Below are 14296 nucleotides of genomic sequence, written 5' to 3'. Positions count from 1 at the left end.
AGAGAGAGAGAGAGAGAGAGAGAGAGAGACAGGGAGACAGAGAGAGACAGGGAGACAGAGAGAGAGGGAGAGAGAGAGAGAGAGAGAGAGAGAGAGAGAGAGAGAGAGAGAGAGAGATACAGAGAGAGAGAGAGAGAGAGAGAGAGAGAGAGAGAGAGAGAGAGAGAGAGAGGGAGACAGAGAGAGAGAGAGAGAGAGAGAGAGAGAGATATACAGAGAGATACAGAGAATGCTGGATAAACTACCTGAGCAAACCCCAAGAAGAACAGCTGGTCATTAGTCAGGTTAACAGCTGGAAGTCTCTTCTCTTCTCCGTTGAGTCGAACCCACGACCGGTAGGCCTGGAAACACATGATGACAGCATAGAAAAGACTCATTACATGAAGACTCTTCAACGAAGACAAAGGAGTCTCTCAGCAGAGTCTTCGAGGAATCAGACGTCTAATATAAACATCCAGAAGATGGCCCCTCACTGATACTTGACCATCTTCTCTCGCTCTCTCCCCCCCCCCCCCCCCCCCCCCCCACTCACACATCTGGTAACTAAATCATCCACATATTCAACAGGGACTGCGGTCCCCAGCAGCCTTTCTGTATCTCCTGTTGACATCTCAGACCACGGACCCACTTTCTTTCCCTCTCAAAGTGCCGAACCTCCCTCTTCCACAGACTCGGTCCCTTCTCTCGCCTCACTGTCCTATCAGCCGTCCCCTAACCAGGCTGCTCCACCCTCATGCCTCCCCGACTCCGTCGCGGACCCTTCTCCTCCCCCCCGGTTTTGTCACCCATCAACACGCTCCGCCGACCTCCCTGGCGCCATGGCGGTCTGACTCAGTGGGAGCACACAGCCTATGAGCGGTTGAAATGTAATTGTGCGAATGCAGGCACTCATACAAAATTCTTGCCTACCAATCTCTTCTCCTTTCTGGCCTCCCTATCCCTAAAATGCTCCTTCCTTCAGTCTAAATTGCAAACTTCCTACTCCAACCCCCACAAAAAACTCCCGAACACCGAGCAATGTTGTTTACTACTTTGTTCACATATACAGATGACATGCCCTCCTCATTTCCCCTCCAACCTGCCTACACCACCTGTCCGAAATCCACCTTTTAATCTCCTACTCTATAACTTCTTTTCAACACTCTCACGTTATCTCCCAACTTGTCTGTCTTGTATAATTTATTTCCAAAACACTTTGGGCAAGCAGTTTTTTCCCAACTCTCTGCATACCTCTAACCAGAACAACTATGTGGATCCACACCAGTCTGGATTCAAGGCAGGCCACTAAACTGAGAATGCCCTCCTTGCCGTATAAGAGAGATGTCACACTACTACAACAGCCTCCCTCGTATCCGCTCAGTCTGATGGACATTTCAGCAAGCTTCCAAACAGCGAACCACCAGATTCTTCGCTCCACCTTCAAGAACTGTGGATCTCAGGCTCTGCAAATGCCCTTTCACAACATACCTCACAGATCGCACTTACAGGAAAACCTGGAAAGAATCGGTGTCTGAATCTTGGAGTCTATGCAGAAGGCACACAACAAATTCTGTATTTTTTGAAGTCCGAAAAACCAGGTTGCAGCACAAAAACTCTGCATCCACTGGCAGACATCTCCCAGTGGATGCCGACCAGCCGATATACTGCTGTTGTAAGTCAGCAGTATAAATACGTCCGGCCCCAGCGTTGTGTTGTGCATGGCCCCCTGTTAAATAAACAGATTCACCAAACACCACTGAAGCTGCCAACCTCCAACTACCCGTGGAAGCTGGAATCCGATTCAAGTCACTTGCCGGCCATGCTGTGAGAGGCTCAGGCCCGTCCTACTCCCAGCTTGTCCGCTCTGCTCCATGACTGCCAAACAGCTTGCTGCTCCCTCACTGCCTTGCGGACCCCAGCTGCTGCTCGCTCAACAAATCTTGATTGTTTGCTGTCCTGGCTCCACAATGGTGAAAGAGAAAAAGATCTGGCTTGCTCAAACCCTACCGTAGCTTTATAGGATTACTGAGTTTAGTGCAGTAATGTATCCAACTATAGTATGGTACTATTGAGTGTAGTGTTTTATTGTATACTTTTGTAATCTTTTGTAATTGTAAAGTTTCGTATAGTATTATTGAGCATTGTGTTGTATTGTATATTACTATTATATAGTATTTATACAGTGCGGTATTCGATACTACTATAGTATAGTACTATGGAGTGTAGTGTGTTATTGCACTACTATAGTACAGTAGTACTATGGAGTGTAGTGTGTTTTTGTACTACTATAGTGCAGTAGTACTATGGAGTGTAGTGCGGTATTGTAATACTATAGTGTGGTACTATTGGGTGTAGTGTCTTATTGTACTGCTATAGTATAGTACTATGGAGTGTAGAGTAGTATTGTACTACTATAGTATAGTACTATGGAGTGTAGAGTAGTATTGTACTACTATAGTATAGTACTATGGAGTGTAGTGTGTTTTTGTACTACTATAGTACAGTAGTACTATGGAGTGTAGTGCGGTATTGTAATACTATAGTGTGGTACTATTGGGTATAGTGTGTTATTGTACTGCTATAGTATAGTACTATGAGTGTATGCTAACATTGTAAGCAGCTTTCAGTCCTCCATTGTCTGCGATGTTCTCCCCAGGGTCTGCCTCCCGTTGACCTTCTCCCCGTTGACAGTGTAGCGGCTGTACTGCTCACCATGCACTCGTGCGCTGCTGGAAGGACTGCAGAGGAGTTCTGCCACCACGGACGCATGTTCCCTTCCTTATCATACTCTCGGGCCTGGACGAGAGACACAGAGAGACAGAGAGAGAGGGAGAGAGAGAGAGAGAGAGAGAGAGAGAGAGAGAGAGAGAGAGAGAGAGAGAGAGAGAGAGAGAGAGAGAGACAGAGAGAGAGAGAGAGAGGGGGAGAGAGAGAGAGAGAGAGACAGAGAGAGAGAGAGAGGGGAGAGAGACAGAGAGGGGGGAGAGAGAGAGAGAGAGAGAGAGAGGAGAGAGAGTGAGAGAGAGAGAGAGAGAGAGAGGGCGAGAGAGAGAGGGCGAGAGAGAGAGAGAGATAGAGAGAGAGAGAGAGAGAGAGAGAGAGAGAGAGAGAGAGGGCGAGAGAGAGAAAAGACAAAGAGACCGAGAGACAGATGTGTGTGTCAAACAGTATGCGCGTCTTATAGAGGATGTGAGACAGGAAGTGAGGTTACAGGAAGGGACCTTACCCTGGTCGTCAAAGCGTGAGTGAGCTCATGACCCATCACAACGCCAATCCCTCCAAAGTTTAACGCCCTACACGCACACACATGCACGTATGCACACGTTGGAGAGCAGATTATATGGGTTAGAAACAGGCGGACAGACAGACAGGTAGACAGGACACACACACACACACACACACACACACACACACACAATCAGACAGACAAACACACATAGACAGACTTGGGATGGTCGTGTGAGTAGAACGGAGCCTGCAGGATCCCAGCTGGGAACACGATTCCGTTCTTGGTGGCCATGTAGTAGGCGTTGACCGTGGGCGGAGTCATACTCCACCTGCACACAAGACACGCCCACTCATACACCTGGAGAAGGCTCGCTTGATAATAACAACACATTTGCAGCGTGTACGATTGAGCCCCTCCCTCTTACGAAAAAACCTGCGTTGTCTCGGCTGGCTAGGTGGTGTGAGAGAAACAGAGAGAGAGTAGAATATTGTAGAATATTACGCGTGTTTATGTAGTGCCTGTGGGTGGTCTGTGGGCGGTGCTTGTGTGTTGTCTATGTGTGTGTGCTCTGTGTGTAGTGTGTGGTCTGTGTGTAGTGTGTGTGTGCAGTGTGTGTTTACTGGTCTCTGCTGGGTCTCTTCCTCAGCTGCTCTGACATCACTCTGGATGAGAAGTTGTAGAAATTAAACATGTTGTTGAAAAAACTCTCTTCCCCAACCTCGTACTGTAAGACAATATGATAAGAACAATGTACTCATATTACAATAATATCACCATATAGCGCATCATATTAATTAAAAAACTAAATAATTATGTAGCATTAGAATAAATGCCCTACATTACATTAGAATAATATAATAACAATATGATCAAAAAATATCATAACATAATGTTATAATACTATCAAAATCTAACACATAGCAGCATAACATTTATACCACAATATAGCGCATTCAAATATTATACCAACAATGTAATATTAGGCCCAAACATATGATTATTATGATATATTAATACGTTTCATCACCCCATCATAGACGTCATCAAGCTCTTTGGGGTCCAGGATGAAGTCTGGGAAGCCGATCATATCGTATATGGCATCAGCCTGTAAACACAAACAACACGCTTACGACAAGACACTAACACGCTTAAAACATGCTGTATCCGCGGCAAACACATACAACATGTTAAAAACCAATCGCAGATGGCATCTGCCTGTCTGTCTAAGATAGACAGACGGACAGGTAGAACCTGTCTGTCTGTCTATCTTAGACAGACAGTTGGCTAAGTACCTGTCTGTCGATCTTGTGGTTAAGTACCTGTCTGTCTGCCTCGTTTTTAACTCCCTGTTTGTCTACCTGCCCGTCTCCCCATCTGTCTGCTTGTCTGTCTGTCTACCTTGTCTTAAACTCCCTGTCAGTCTACCTGTCATCCTGTCTGTTTGTCTGTCCCTCTGTCTATTTCTGTCCATCTACCTGTCTATCTGTCTGTCTGTCTGTCTGTCTGTCTGTCTGTCTGTCTGTCTGTCTGTCTGTCTGTCTGTCTGTCTGTCTGTCTATCTTGTCGTTAAATACCTGTCTGTCTGTTTACCTTGTCTTTGGCTGCCTCTCTTGTGTCAGGGTCCATCCAGCTCAGCTGGTCCAAAGATTCTTTAAATGCAGTCCTGATCTCATTTATCATCTGCTCTGCCTGGGGGAGAGACATGGAGATACAGTTAGATGGAGGAAGAGAGGCATGGAGATACAGCTAGAGAGAGGGGGAGAGACATGAAGATACAGTTAGATGGAGGGGGAGAGACATGGAGATACAGTTAGATGGAGGTGGAGAGACATGGGGATACAGCTAGAGAGAGGGGGAGAGACATGGAGATACAGTTAGATGGAGGATGAGAGGCATGGAGATACAGCTAGAGAGAGGGGGAGAGACATGGAGATAGTTAGATGGGGGGGAGAGACATGGAGATACAGTTAGATGGAGGGGGAGAGACATGGGGATATGGTTAGAGAGAGGGGGAGAGACATGGAGATACAGTTAGATGGAGGGGGAGAGACAAGCGGGTACAGTTAGAGAGAGGGGGGAGACATGGAGATACAGTTAGAGAGAGGGGGAGAGACATGGAGATACAGTTAGAGAGAGGGGGAGAGACATGGAGATACAGTTAGATGGAGGGGGAGAGACATGGGGATACAGTTAGAGAGAGGGGGTGAGACATGGAGATACAGTTGGATGGAGGGGGAGAGACATGGAGATACAGTTAGAGAGTCATGGAGACACCTTAAGAGAGAAAGACAGACAGAGTTAGAGAGAGAGCGAGAGCGAGAGAGAGCAAGAGGGAGTTAGTCAGAAAGAGTGGGTCAGAGATATAGTTACAGATTGAGGGAGGGAGAGAGAGAGACAGAGAGAGACACACACAGTTGTCCTCTGAAACACAGAAGACAACAGGAACTGTCTCTCCACGGTACACCGAGCGGGAGGTGAACGTACGATTCCTTTGCTGTTCCTGTCGAAGGTCTCCTTGACAAACAGCGCCCCCAGGGCGAAGCCCATGGTGTCGTCGGTGTTGCCGATGCACGTCTGCCACCGCGGCGTGCACGACTGCAACGTAAACATCATCACAATATGGTATCAGCTGCTATAGAAACATATATATAGAACCAGATCCAGCCTTAAGCCTCACACCGGGCCTACTGGAGTTATGTAAGGGATAACGCACAGCGAGACGCTCATAATCACAGCATAAACCCTAGAGGGTCCGACAGGAAGCAGGGGGGAGGGAGGGGGGGTTATTACACAATAAACGATCTGTAATGTTCTTCTTTATTGCTTCCGCTAAAGGATGAGTCTGTGCCTAGCAACATATTCATAGCAACGGTCTGTTATCCATAGCAGCAGTCTGTTATCCATAGCAACAGTCTGTTATCCATAGCAACAGTCTGTTATTGATAGTAATGGTCTGTTATCCATAGCAACGGTCTGTTATCCATAGCAACGGTCTTTAATTCATAGCAACATAATGAGATTTTTGAAGCAGTTCCTCAAAGCATTTATTTCCCATACAGTGATCCTAGGGCATAACGATTAATCTGACACATACCCGAAGCCATTTCAGGTACTTATTCATACATATATATACGTGTGTATGCTAGCATATGTAATGCTAGTCATGCTTGGCTAGTCGAGTTAGCTGTACCTCCCTGGTTCTGTCCCGACCTTTACATAATTTGCCCTTAATGCTAGTCATTCTAGCCTAGTCATTCAAGTCTAGTCGTGCTAGTGGTACCTTCTTGGTTCCGTACAGACTCTCCAGCAGTTTGTCCTGGGCGTTCTCAAACCGCTGGTCCAAGCTAGCGACGCCCTTCTGCACCAATGTCCAAATCATGTAGTTATTCAGCAGACTAGAGAGAGAGAAAGCGAGCCATAGAGATGAAAAACGTGCATACATATTTTTGGTTTTGTTTGAGACTGGGGTCAGTGTGTGCGTGTGTGTGTGTGTGCGCGCGCGCGTGTGTGTGCGTGTGTGTGTGTGTGTGTGTGTGTGTGTGTGTGTGTGTGTGTGTGTGTGTGTGTGTGTGTGTGTGTGTGTGTGTGTGTGTGTGTGTGCGTGCGTGCGTGCGTGCGTGCGTGCGTGTGTGTGTGTGTGTACCTGCGGTCAGTGCGTGCGATGAGTTGAGACATCTCCACCAGGTACTCTCTGGTGTAGATGACCACCGGCTCAGTGTCGTTCAGCTCCAGAGGAGAGAGGGACGAGGACAGGAGGTCCAGCCAGTCCACGGCCGGAGCAAGGACCTGCACACCAGAACCACAACCATCTAGAACCTGTACACCAGAACCACAACCATCTAGAACCTGTACACCAGAACCACAACCATCTAGAACCTGTACACCAGAACCACAACCATCTAGAACCTGTACACCAGAACCACAACCATCTAGAACCTGTACACCAGAACCACAACCATCTAGAACTTGTGCACCAGAACCACAACCATCTAGAACCTGTACACCAGAACCACAACCATCTAGAACCTGTACACCAGAACCACAACCATCTAGAACCTGTACACCAGAACCACAACCATCTAGAACCTGTACACCACAACCACAACCATCTAGAACCTGTACATCAGAACCACAACTATCTAGAACATACACACCAGAACCAGAACCATCTAGAACCTGTACACCAGAACCACAACCATCTAGAACCTGTACACCACAACCACAACCATCTAGAACCTGTACATCAGAACCACAACTATCTAGAACATACACACCAGAACCAGAACCATCTAGAACCTGCACACCAGAACCAGAACCATCTAGAACCTGTACACCACAACCACAACCATCTAGAACCTGTACACCAGAACCACAACCATCTAGAACCTGTACGCCAGAACCAGAACCATCTAGAACCTGTACACCACAACCACAACCACCTAGAACCTGTACACCAGAACCACAACCATCTAGAACCTGCACACCAGAACCACAACCATCTGTATAGGGGTGAGGGTGTACCTGTAGATCAGCGATAGTGATCTTGTGGTAGAGCTTCTCCTCGTCTCTCCTCTGGTCCTGAGGGACGGTGATGTTAGCCAGAGCCGTCTCCAGCTCCAGGATCTGCCTCATCTCCTGCTCCGTGGAGTTCCTGCTCCCTCCCAGCAGTAGGCCCAGCTCCACCATGTACTCCAGATACGCATCCAACACCTAGATATACACACGCACGCATGCACGCACGCATGCACGCACGCATGCACGCACGCATGCACGCACGCATGCACGCACGCATGCACGCACGCACGCACGTACGCACGCACGCACACACACACACACACACACACACACACATACATATACACACACACACATATAAACAACATATTCAGGTACACATTATATACATGTACGCAATATACACATGGAAATGTATGGATAACATTGTGTATAACCATTGCAACGACAACACAGATTCCTCACCTTCTCATTGGCTGTCTTATTGAGGTAGTAGTCTCTGGATGGGAGGAAAATACCAGACTGTTCCACCTGAAGGACACAGTAGAAGACATTATACTAATCCCCTGCCATCTTCCTCCTCTCTCCTCTTCTTCTCTCTCTCTCCTCTCCTTCTCTCTCTCCTGACTCCTCTCCCCTCCTCCTCTCTCCTCTTCTTCTCTCTCTCTCTCCTTCTCTCTCGCCTCTCTCCTCTCCTAACTCCTCTCCCATCCTCCTCTACTCTCCTTTCTCCATCCCCTCTCTCCCTCTCCCCACCCTCCTTTCCCTTCTCCTCTCTCCTTTCCTCTCCTCTTTCTCCTATCTCCTCTCTCGTCTCTTCTTCTCTCTGTTCCTCTCCGCCTCTCCTGCCCCCTCCTTCTCTCCCCTTCTCTATCCTGAAAACTCCTCTCCCTCTTCTCTTCTCCTCTCTCTTCCAAACTCCTCCATCATCCCTCCTCTCCTCTCCTCTCCTCTCCTCTCCTCTCCTCTCTTCACTCCCCTCCTCTCCCCTTCTCCTCTGCCCTCCTCCTCTCCTCTACTCTCCTATACCTGGATGACGTTACTGTTGGAGTTCTTGGGGTCCGTGCTGACTCCCAGGGAGAAGAAGGGCTGGGCTCTGTACGGTCCGGACAGCAGCTTCAGAACTTCCATGAAATTGTCCTTCTCCCACCTACCTGTTATACTCCAGCCCCCCAGCTACACACACACACACACACACACACACACACACACACACACACACACACACACACACACACACACACACACACACACACACACACACACACACACACGACAAGACAAACAGACAGGCAGACAGACAGGCGAGCAGCAAGGGAGAGAGAGATGAATAGATCACATCAGGGTGAGGGGTGGGAGGTAGAAGTTACAAGTTATGTGTAAGGGGTTGGAGGTAAGAGGTAATGAGTTATGAATGAGAAGCTTGGGGTTAGGAGTTAAAGGTCAGTCTACTCATATTTTTTGACATGTATCTTAAAAAGATCGTCCCAGGTTGCTTTTGTTTTCGTGAACTGCTTAACAGTGCTTTAAATGTTGGTACCCAAAGGAATAGTGGGAAGGCATTATCTCCCTTCCTTCTGTAAAGATTGGCCCTATGCTCAAGGAGAAAGCCACTGAGATACTTCCGGTTCATCTCACTCAGTGAAGAACTTTCCGAAGCAGGTTTAGGGTTGGTTTAGGGTTAGGGTTAGGGTTCTGACAGGGCAGGCAGTAGGACTGGGTTAGGGTTAGGGGTTGAGACAGGACAGGCAGTAGGACTGGGTTAGGGGTAGGGGTTACCTTGGTGATTAGGTCTATGAGAGGCTGAGCCCCAAGCTGGTCTATGCGGGGCTGGTTCAGACAGGACAGGTAGTAGGACTGGGTCTTCCTCTCCGCTTCACTGGTCCCGTTAAATGTCCCGTTCTCTACAGCAGACATGTCATATATCAGCCAATCAGAGCAGCTGGGTTAGGGTTAGGGTTGGGTGTGTGTGTGTGTGTGTGTGTGTGTGTGTGTGTGTGGGGGGGGTGGTACCCAGGATGTGTTTGAGCAGCGCCTGGTTCTGCTCCCAGAGGCTGTTGAAGGTGGACCAGCGGGACCGGGCGTCGGGGAGGGGGTTCTTGCGGGTCCAGCCCCCGCAGGCGTACTGGTAGAAGTCCTGACAGGGGTCCGCCTGGCGGTCCATCGCCTCCGCCATCCGCCCCGCCAGCATCACGCACGCCTCCGAGAGACACAGCTCCTTGCTCCCATCTGTAACCACGGCAACCGCAGAGTCATCAACCAGCACCCCCTGGTGCGGGGGGTTGGGATCGGGGTCCCAGGGTCAAAGTTCAGAGTCGCCGCGCTTGAGCTGCCCCGGCCGTAGCGAAGGAACCCCGGTGCTTAGCCCCCCTCCAACGCTAAGAGAACCTCGATAACAGGGACAGTGTACGAAGGTGTGTTTGTGTGTGTGTGTGTACGAATGTGTGTTTGTGTGTATTTGTGTGTGTTCTTGTGTGTGTGTGCGTGCGAATGTGTGTGTGTGAGTGTACGTGTGTGTGTGTGTGTGTGTTTGTGTGTGTGTGTGTGCGTGCAAATGTGTGTGTGTGTGTGTACGTGTGTGTGTGTGTGTGTGTGTGTGTGTGTGTGTACGTGTGTGTGTGTGTGTGTGTGTGTGTGTGTGTGTGTGTGTGTGTGTGTGTGTGTGTGTGTGTGTGTGTGTGTGTGTACATGTGTGTGTGTGTGTGTGTGTGTGTGTGTGTGTGTGTGTGTGTGTGTGTGTGTGTGTACCTGGGCTCTGTGTTAGTCCCAGGGTGAGGGTGAGGAGCAGCAGCAGGACTGAGACGAGGAGCAGAGCAGCCAGCCAGACCTCCAGCTGGGTCCAACCCCCCAGGGAGCCCTTCCTGAAGCCCACCTGCCCAGAAACATCCATCTTCATCATCATCATCAACATCATCATCATCATCATCATCATCATCATCATCATCATCATCAACATCATCATCATCATCATCAACATCATCATCATCCTCATCCTCATCATCATCATCATCATCCTCATCCTCATCATCAACATCATCATCATCAGCAACATCATCCTCATCATCCTCATCCTCAACATCATCATCAACATCATCATCATCATAAACATCATCAACATCATCAACATCATCATCATCATCATCATCATCAACATCATCCTCATCATCATCATCATCATCATCATCATCAACATCATCCTCCTCATCATCTTCATCACCAACATCATCATAATCATCATCATCATCATCATCGTCACCATCACCATCCTCATGATTATCGTAAACAGTTGTTAACAACAGTTAAGTGGTAGTAAAGTAGAGTAGTAGTAAAGAATATCAAAGCAAAGTAAAGAGGTGGTAGTAAAGTATGGCCAGGGTAAAGTAGTAGTTGAGTTGTAGTGAAGTAGAGTAATAGTCAAGCATTGTAAAGTGGAAGTAAAGCAGTAGTGAGCCCTGACCTCGACACCTTCAGGCGATGGGCTTCCATCCCGAGGAAGATCTGAAGCCTCCTCTTCCTCAAAGGTAGCACGTTTATAGCTGGACATCTGAAAAGAAAACACAACTTCATAAATGGTGGCCATCAAATAGAACTGAAACACACTGGTGGCCATCATATAGAAGACAAAGGTGGACATCATATAGAACTGAAACACACTGGTGGCCATCATATAGAACACAATGGTGGACATCATATAGAACTGAAACACACTGGTGGCCATCATATAGAACTGAAACACTGAACTGAACTGAGACATCATCGACTAGATGAGAGTTAAAGGTGCTGTAGGTAAGATAAGCTATTATTGCTATATTGCTGTATATATCATCATATGCATACACTTAAATAGTAAAGTGAGTAAAGTGTAATAGTGGTAGATTATAGTGAAGAACTTCTTAATAAAGTGTAAAGGGTTTTAGTGCTGGATGATAATGAAGAGCTTCATAAGAGCTTCATAACAAAGAGAGTAAAGTGTTGTAGTGCTAGATGATAGTGAAGAGCTTCTTAATAAAGAGGGTAAAGTATTGCTGCAGTGCAAGATGAATAGTGCCCGAAGTTAGAGTACTATCGAGCTAGGTGTTCGCTAAGAGATTAAAGACATGTTAAAGGGCAAAGGGATAGATGATATGATTCATTTGTACTGGTAGGTGATATATTGCTATAGTACTGGGTGTAAGCTAAGGGGATAGCGTGGCTGTTCTCATGGGGAACACAGCAGGAAGGGAGGGGGGCATGACATCACCTAGTTCCCATCTAAAGGGAAGTGGTTATTTAACTGCCAACCTCCCACACAATGGGTTGTATGTCAATCATTAAGAGCAGAGGACAAAATGACGTCTGCGGCACTCCAAGCCAATCACTGCAGAGTTTCTGTTTGACATCAGCAGCACGCGTCCAATCGTAGCTTTCATACAACAAGCATACAGACTCTTAACACTCACTCTCACACACACACACACACACACACACACACACACACACACACACACACACACACACACACACACACACACACACACACACACACTTAATTGCAGTCTCACATGCACACCCACATGCACACTCACCTGCACACACACACACACACACACACACACACACACACACACACACACACACACACACACACACACACACACACACACACTAACAAGCACACACATGCACAAGCACACACTCACGTGCATACTCACATGCAGACTCACATGCACGCACACTCAGATGCACACACACTCTTATGCAAACTCACTAACACGCACACTCACGCCCACTCACATGCACACCTACATTGCGCACTCGCTTACAGGCGGACCTAAGGGAGAACACAACAACAAGCCCACCCGGCACCGCTGCGCCCCCTAGTGACGTCACGCCTCTCGTTTACATTCGGATTGGAAACAGATTGTGATCCGGTCAACCGCCCAGTAACACATGCAGGGAAACCTTGTCCACCAATCAGTGTGCTTTTGTAGTTTATGTAGGCATATGTGTATTTAGGATATAGGTGCTGTGTACTACATATAAATATAGATGTATCAATTATGTTGTGAATACTAGGCTATATGTAAGTAAATGTATATAGGCCTATATGGTGAATGTTAATATGTGTGTAACCTTACATAGTGTATATGTTGTGTGTAGTATATTTTTTAAATATGTGTAGCCTATATTAGTGTATATGCTGTGTATAATACATGACAATATATATGTGTATATAGTATATATGTTTGTGTAGTATATTGAAATATATGTGTATATAGTATATGTTGTGCATAGTAGGCCTATATGACAATATGTGTCACACATGTATAAACATACAACATGCTATATATAGTATGTTTTATGTTTATAATATACACGTGTGTAGTAAACGTAAATATATTCGAAGTAGGGATATAGCACGTTGTGTTTAGTATATATAAATATACGTGTATATTGTGTAGGTAGGCCTATATATATTCAACATGTGTGTAGTATAGCTACTTACATATTTGTAGTATATAGTATGTTGTGCACAGTATACGTTTGTATATGTGGATACGGTGGGCGATACATGTTGTTTGTATGACAGTAGGCCCGCACAGCATCACAGGAGAAAGAACACGACGCTACTCACTGTGTTCCGCAGATCCTGCAGCGCTACGCTCATTCTGGGGCAGTGAGACAACATCTAGTGCGGCTGGCTTCGCCTCCGAGACATCCCTGTTCTCCTCCTGTTCTCCTCCTATCGTTTCCTCCTCCTCTTCTCCTCCTCGTCCTCCCGAAGCCTCCGAGCCAAACCGCGACACAACAGTCGAGACGGCGGAGGAGATGCACCAGGCGATGGTCTCCTACCGTCTTTGTTGAGCAGAAAGAAAAGAGATTTCAATGGTCGGCGTAGACAGGGGGTGAAGAGGAGACGGAGAAAAGAAGATAGCGATCTGCCAACAGACTGGTCAGTCTCAGCTCCACCCAGCAAACAACACCCTTCCTCCCGCTTCACAAACACAAACACTCCCTCGATTCTCCCATCCGCTGGAAACACGTCTTCAGCCTCTATGTCTCTAGCTGTTATTCTTTCTCCGTTTGTCTGTCTGTCTCTATCTGTCTGTCTGTCTGTCTGTCTGTCTGTCTGTCTGTCTGTCTGTCTGTCTGTCTGTCTGTCTGTCTGTCTGTCTGTCTGTCTGTCTGTCTGTCTGTCTGTCTGTCTGTTTGTTTGACTGTCTTTGTACCTGACTGTCTGTCTCCCTGCCTGTCACGCTCTCCATGGTAACAGTACATTCAATTAAATGTCATGCCTCCTTGAACGTTCAGTTCGAGGGTCTCATGGAGATACGTCACGGTATCCATGGTAGGATGCTATACGAACCATTCCTCTGCCTGGTGTCTTCATGCTCTCGAGTTAAGCACTTTCACTGATTTATCCATGGCCATGTTTTCTGTTAGAAATAGCAATTATATTTATAATAGGATCAGTGCTCTGGCATATCAACCCTACTGCTAAAGAGACATCTTAAGACCACAGACTGAGTTACAACCCTCTCTGTGGATTATACTGAAACCTTAGGAAATAATCTGAGTGTATGCTAGATTTAG

General features: G+C 47.2%; 1 protein-coding gene across 1 annotated transcript; it reads right to left on the bottom strand.

Annotated features, from left to right (window-relative positions):
• Nucleotides 1–195: 195 nt before the first annotated feature.
• ece2b (endothelin converting enzyme 2b) lies at nucleotides 196–14014 on the bottom strand. Its single transcript, XM_060075836.1, has 18 exons — nucleotides 13338–14014; nucleotides 11181–11267; nucleotides 10472–10595; nucleotides 9737–9952; nucleotides 9503–9627; nucleotides 8753–8899; nucleotides 8189–8254; nucleotides 7730–7918; nucleotides 6852–6994; nucleotides 6489–6603; nucleotides 5693–5803; nucleotides 4799–4897; nucleotides 4236–4313; nucleotides 3829–3932; nucleotides 3426–3536; nucleotides 3206–3272; nucleotides 2589–2775; nucleotides 196–341 (listed from the first exon to the last, which is right to left on the bottom strand). The coding sequence occupies exons 1-18, from the start codon at nucleotides 13389–13391 to the stop codon at nucleotides 286–288; spliced, it is 2079 nt and encodes a 692-aa protein (XP_059931819.1). The 5' UTR covers nucleotides 13392–14014; the 3' UTR covers nucleotides 196–285.
• Nucleotides 14015–14296: the final 282 nt, after the last annotated feature.

This window comes from Gadus macrocephalus, chromosome 16, assembly GCF_031168955.1.
Source record: "Gadus macrocephalus chromosome 16, ASM3116895v1".
In the NCBI taxonomy this organism is placed as follows: Eukaryota; Metazoa; Chordata; class Actinopteri; order Gadiformes; family Gadidae; genus Gadus; species Gadus macrocephalus.
The sequence above is the reverse complement of the archived record's forward strand: the minus strand, read 5'-3'. Positions and strand labels throughout refer to the sequence as shown.

Bases quoted from the DNA above. Each gene is read 5' to 3' on its own strand.
- ece2b (XM_060075836.1), bottom strand. From the start codon at position 13,391: ATGTTGTCTCACTGCCCCAGAATGAGCGTAGCGCTGCAGGATCTGCGG. The intron at 6,995-7,729 runs GTACACCCTCAC...TCTGGTGTGCAG, and splicing joins TCACTATCGCTGATCTACAG to GTCCTTGCTCCGGCCGTGGA. The intron at 2,776-3,205 runs GTAAGGTCCCTT...TCTCTCGTCCAG, and splicing joins CTCACGCTTTGACGACCAGG to GCCCGAGAGTATGATAAGGA.